The following is a 6309-nucleotide window of genomic DNA, read 5'->3' on the forward strand; positions in this document are numbered from 1 at the left end:
TGGCGACATGGATTGGCGCCGTGGGCGGGCCTTGGGTCCCAAGAGGGCGTCTGTCAGTGGCGTCCTCGGCGTCACGGCCGGGACCGCCTCCTCGCTCCATTCATTCGTTTTTTTTTTTTTTCTTCCCCATTCACGGTGGTAGTGAGGCCTAGTCGCGAGCCATGGAGCGCACTCTCCCGGCGGCCGGCTTCCTGTACTGGGTGGGCGCGAGCACCGTGGCCTACCTGGCCCTGCGCGCCTCGTACTCCCTCTTCAGGGCCTTCCAGGTGTGGTGCGTGGGCAACGAGGCCAGCGTCGGCCCGCGGCTCGGAGAATGGGCAGGTGAGTGGACCACCGCGGCCCTCCCGCCGCGAGCCGGCTTCTGCAGCGCGCAAACTCGTGCAGAGCCTGCGAGCATTGGACCTGCAGCCTTGTGGGCACGAAGGAAACCTTTCTTAACTCCCTGGGGCTTGTCCCGTCGAAACCATCCTGAGTTGGCGGCCGGAGTCAGGTGCCTTGTCTGCTCTGCCCCTTGCAGTGTTTTTAATAAAGTTTCTCACGTGGCTTGAAAACTGGCCTGTGCTATGGATGAGAAGCATAGGTGAGGATAGGAGGAAGGGGTGCGGGGACAGCGAGTTTCAGAAGTCCTGATCTTGCGAAACTTGTCTCTCCAGTTACGTGGATTGGGTTTCTTTCATGTCATTGACAAAGTCCTTTGGGGGCTAGGGGAGGGGTCAGAGAAATTCTTGCTAAATTATTCTGGAGTTCCAATGAGCAAGAAGCGCTGTGCTGGGAAAACGGCAAGTCTTCATATCGTAATCGGCAGTACTTTTTGCAAAAGGGTTGAGAAAAAGTGTTTTCACAAAAAGTGAGCAGAACACGGGAACCTTGTGCTTTTCGCGTGGCAGATTTAAAAAACTAGAACAAAGGTCGTACCAGAGAGGTTGAGAAAGTGGTGGTTCGGCTCCACCCCCTTTGTTTCTTCAATTCTTTTTGACCCTTGAAAAAAATACCTAATTATTTGTGACGTATTTGTGGTTCTATGGTGTTTTGTAATTCATTGTTCACTTCTCAACGTTTTATAGACTTTTGGGATGTGGTTGCCTGTTGTCTTTGTGCAAAACACATCATGTTACTTTTCAGGTTTTCTATTTTGTTGATTAAAGAACATTTGAACAACTTAACAGGAAAGACATGACAGCTAATCTTTTGGGACAACGACCTAATATTATAAGAAAATATTTGAAGTAGAAATGAGTTTGTGAGGTCGTTCCTTGATGTGGGGCAAATAGTGATTTTACACAGCTTTTCAAAATCATCTGTTATCTCTTCACAGTCCCTGGGAAAATGTGTTCAGTGTTACTAAGAGCTACATTATAATTTCCCAATTGGCTTGCTCGTATTCATTGTTTTCAGCTTGAAAAACTGGTTTGTATTTCTTTTAAAAGTCATGACAGTAATGCCATAGGGAATCAGCTGTCCAATAAGATACTTTTGCAAAGAAAGCCTAGTGTTACTTTAGTTTTTCTTTTTAAAAATGTTTATACAGGCTAAAACTCACATGGTAAATGCACACATACATACAGATACATGGTGAACATCAAGGGAGGTGACATTGCTATTGGAAAAGGAACATTTGCTCTTAGATTTGTCTCCACAGGATGGGAAATTGGTAAATTAGGGGAGAGTTTATTATGTAAAATTTAAAAAAGAAATTTGAGCTGAACTTTGGGACAGGAGAGAGAACCATGGTGTCATACGATGAAATATTGTTGAGGTCAGTTTATGCTAGAATTTTGGGAATTTTTTTTAACTGTATTTTAAATGCTGAAGCAAAAGAAGTGATCGGGGGTTGGCAAGATGGCTCAGCAGGTAAAGTAGTCCTAAACTTGGCCAACCTGATTTCCATGCCCAGGACTACCTACAGAGAGGAAGGGGAGACCGGCAGGCAAGCTCTGGCCTCCCTCCACACCTGTGCTTTGGCACAATTGCCACCTTCCCCCAAATACGCACCCCCAAGAAAACAACTATAAAACTAATTGGCCAATTGTAATTTGTAAACATTTCCATGTAGCTTAGATCTTAAATAGTGGGAGTTATTCTTAGGGGACTTTGCCTGGTTTCTGCTAGTGATATTAATTTATCTTCCTCTCTGTAGATAATTAATATCTTATTATGTAATAAGTAGTGGTGGTTAGGGTTTTGTCAACTTGACTTAGGCTTGAGTCATCTGGGAAGAGGGAACCTAAACTGAGAAAGTGCCTGAATTCGACTGGCCTGTAGCCAAGCCTGTATGGCAGTCTGCCCACTAATGATTGATGTAGCAGGTGGTACCACCACTGGGCAGGTGATCCTGGTTGTGTAAACAGTAAGTTGAGTGAGTTGTGAGGAGCAAGCCTGTGAGTAGCATTCTTCCATGACCTCTGCTTCAGTTTCTGGTTCCAGGTTCCTGTCTTGAGTCCTCTCTGACTTTCCTCCATGGTGGACTGTGATCTGGAGTTAAAAGTGAAATGAGCCGGGCGGTGGTGGCACACGCCTTTAATACCAGCACTCTGGAGGCAGAGGCAAGGCGGATCTCTGTGAGTTCGAGGCCGGCCTGGTATGCAAGAGCTAGTTCCAGGACGGGCTCCAAAGATACTGAGAAACCCTATTTTGAAAAGCAAAAATACAAAAAACAAAAACAGCAACAACAACAAAAAAAGAAAGTGAAATAAACCCTTTCCTCCCTAAGTTGTTTTGGTCATGGTCTTTTTATCACAGTAGTGGAGACAAACTAGGACATAATTGTTGCTGAATTAATAGCATAACAAAATTAGTAAGATTAACTGAGCAAATGGATTTGTATATATCAGTTCCAATGCCACTAAATGCTATGTCTAGATAAGGATACATTTGGAAAGTTGACATTTTATTTCACTTCTCTTGTTCTTAGTGTGGTATAACACTATTGGATGGGGCCATGGATCTTATACTAGCAATCTCGTGTGAATTTTCAGGGCAGAAACTCCTGTGTGCTGGTATCTTTAGCAGGCTAGGCTCAGCTGTCTGTCTCCAGATGATGGTGAAAGCAGAAGAAAGTTTGTTTCAGTTGGCTACACTGGGAAAGGACCGGATGCAGGGTCCAGTGATTTCATGTGTCTTCTGCCAAAAACTATTGATTCAATAGAGGAAGAACTGGGCAAAAGGCATGTGGTATGTTGTATTAAGCTGCTTGTTTGTCCCAGCTGCCCAGAACCAAAACAATCACAGAAACTATATTACTTAAAACACTGCTTGGCCCATTAGCTCTAGCTTCTTATTGGCTAACTCTTACATCTTAGTTTAACCCGTTTCTGTTAATCTGTGTGTTGCCACATGGCTGTGGATTACCTGCTAAAGTTCCGGGCATCCATCTCTGGTAGGGCTACATGGCTTCTCTCTGACTCTGCCCTTCTTTCTCCCAGCATTCAGTTTAGTTTTCCCCACCTAGCTCTGTTCCCCTATAGCTCTGCTATAGGCCCAAAGAGGTATTTTATTAACCAATGGTAATCACAGCACACAGAGGGAAATCCCATATCAGTGGTGTGCATAATTAAGCAGCTCTAGTCAAGGTGTGGTCTTGACCACCATTGACCCTTTCTTATCTCAGCTCCGGTCCCATTAGCTGGTCTGAGAAGTGTATTTGTCTCTGTCATCCTGTATTTATTTATTTATTTATTTATTTATTTATTTATTTATTTATTTAGTTTTTGGTTTTTCGAGACAAGGTTTCTCTGTGGCTTTGGAGCCTGTCCTGGAACTAGCTCTGTAGACCAGGCTGGCCTTGAACGCACAGAGATCTGCCTGCCTCTGTCTCCCGAGTGCTGGGATTAAAGGCGTGCGCCACCATCGCCCGGCTATTTGTTTATTTATTAACGATTACTGTCTCATCCCCCACCGCCGCCTCCCATTTTTCTCCCCCTTCCCCAATCAAGTCCCCCTCCCTCGTCAGCCCAAAGAGCAATCAGGGTTCCCTGCCCTGTGGGAAGTCCAAGGACCACCCACCTCCCTCCAGGTCTAGTAAGGTGAGCATCCAAACTGCCTAGGCTCCCACAAAGCCAATACGTGCAATAGGATCAGAAACCCATTGCCATTGTTCTTGAGTTCTCAGTAGTCCTCATTGTCCGCTATGTTCAGCGAGACCGGTTTTATCCTAGACTTTTTCAGACCCAGGCCAGCTGGCCTTGGTGAGTTCCCGATAGAACATCCCCATTGTCTCAAAAAAGAGAGCATCTTCAACAAATTGTGCTGGCAAAACTGGATGTCAATCTGTAGAAGAATGAAAATAGATCCATATCTATCACCATGCACAAAACTCAAGTCCAAGTGGATTAAAGACCTCAATATCAGTCCGAACACACTGAACCTGATAGAAGAGAAAGTGGGAAGTACTCTACAACAGGAGTAGGGCACAGGAGACCACTTCCTACGTATAACCCCAGCAGCACAAATATTAAGGGCCTCATTGAATAAATGGGACCTCCTGAGACTGAGAAGCTTCTGTAAAGCAAAGGACACTGTCACTAAGACAGAAAGGCAACCCACTGTCATCCTGTCTTAGTTGTCCTTCTGGGAAGGGACCATTCTGGTTCCTAGTGGGTGTTCACTTCTGTTCCAGAGTATAGCTCTGGTTTCACAGCTAGTAGTCAACATGGGATGGAGGGTTTGTTCCACTGCCCTTCCTGGAATTGCAGACTGTACGGTTACATGATTTCAGTAGCCAGAGAGTGAGAAAAACAGAGACAAAATGAAGACAGAGATGCTAGGCTTTCCTCCTTCACTTGGTTACCTCATGGGCCCAAGCAGGGAGCCAGTGCTGTTTAGTAAATGCAGTTTGTAAGTTTCTGTTTCAGTGAGGGCCAGTGTATGGCAAATGGGACCCGGTGAGAGGATTATGGTGGGAAAACAGTGTTAAACGGCAGCCTGTGAGGGAGATCAGAGCTGTCCCTGGAAGTGATTCCCAAACAGAGCTCTGAAGGGCCCTTGTGAGTTAGCCTGATGAAGGGTGGCAGAAAACAGAGGGAAGAAAACCTTGCAGACATCCCCCACCCCCAAACAGAGAGGGAAGGGAAAATCAAACCACTGTGGTGTGAGAATTCTGTTAGCAGGGTCTGAGTAATAAGGGTTTTGAGTGGCCAGGCACTGGATTATCATTTTGTCAAGGACGCCCATAACACCGTAGTGTGAATTGAAAAGCCTGTCAGAAGTACAGCTTTGTTTTATTTTCTGATTCACCACCCCTGCCCCCCTCCCCCCTCGCAGCAAAACAAGGCAAATTTTGTCTTCTCTCCAACTGGGAATTCCAGCAAGACTCGACTTTCTAAAAAGTTATCTGTACCACCATTAAGTACAACAGCCTAGTCATAGGAGGGTTGGAGGAAAGAGTAGACAATCTAAAGACGTTAACAATGAGAGCCTCTTACATTGTATTACATCGTAGTATATAGTTAACAGATTGGCTTTGGAGTTATCTGGGCGAGGGCAAGCAGTTTTGCTCACTAAACTGACCTTGAACAAAGACAGCTAACCTAAGTATAACTTCATCTTTTAAATGAGGTAGGTGAGTTCCTAATGCAGTCTCTTGCATTTTCATGGGTAATAAGTAACATTGAACATATTTTGTATACACAGCCCACAGATTTGATTAGGAAGGATTGTTGTGATGAGGAAACATTTGTAGTCACATAGCCAACTTCATGCTGACAGTCTGAAGTTATAAAAGATTAGAAAGTAATGAGCCTGGCCACAGGAGAATTCTGTACTTGGTAAAAATTTGCTAGGCAGTTGTTTGTGTCTGGCTTCCTTTAATAAGTTCAAGCTAGGATAGACTTAGAGAAATTCAGTTTTTCGAGTACATTTGAAAAACCTTTAAGTCGTCTTTGATCCTTCTCCAGATTTAATCCCTTGGGAAATTCCCTTGATTCTTAACTTCACAATACTCAGATACTATCATTTCTAAGCCTTGATAATCTGTGTTTTCCCAGATCCCCCTGCATATGACCTGTGGAAAGCCTGTGTCACCGTGTCATCACCAGCCCAGTTCTGGTTGTTTTATTAAATGGAATGCATTAGTAGGCAAAGTGCCGTCTCTTAGTGTCCCTGCTCGGATCCTAGGATGCTGGGGCCAGCTAGTGGAGCTCTGAGGTCAGGGTGCTACAGGCCTGGGCTTCACAGAATGGGGACTGTCAGTCACCTCCTCAGCAATGCTCTGAAGCTAGAGAGTCTCAATGGTGTCTGGAGCTTGCAGCAACTGCATGGTTGGCTCTTCACAGCTCTTGCTTTCCCACAGCTTCAGCTCTCTGAAGCCCCCCC

The 6309-nt window shown here is 45.1% G+C and overlaps 1 protein-coding gene across 1 annotated transcript in view; it reads left to right on the forward strand.

Moving 5' to 3' along the window:
* Nucleotides 1-112: 112 nt before the first annotated feature.
* Nucleotides 113-6309, forward strand: part of Hsd17b12 (hydroxysteroid 17-beta dehydrogenase 12) — a 150626-nt gene continuing 144429 nt past the window's right edge. The window contains exon 1 of the mRNA XM_050147134.1: nucleotides 113-321. Within this exon, the coding sequence (XP_050003091.1) occupies nucleotides 162-321 (160 nt within the window). The 5' untranslated portion in view covers nucleotides 113-161. The remainder of the gene's footprint in view (nucleotides 322-6309) is intronic.

The sequence above is a fragment of the Alexandromys fortis genome, unplaced genomic scaffold (assembly GCF_014885135.2).
Source record: "Alexandromys fortis isolate MF-2015 unplaced genomic scaffold, M_Fortis_MF-2015_v1.1 scaffold_12, whole genome shotgun sequence".
Lineage (NCBI taxonomy): Eukaryota > Metazoa > Chordata > Mammalia > Rodentia > Cricetidae > Alexandromys > Alexandromys fortis.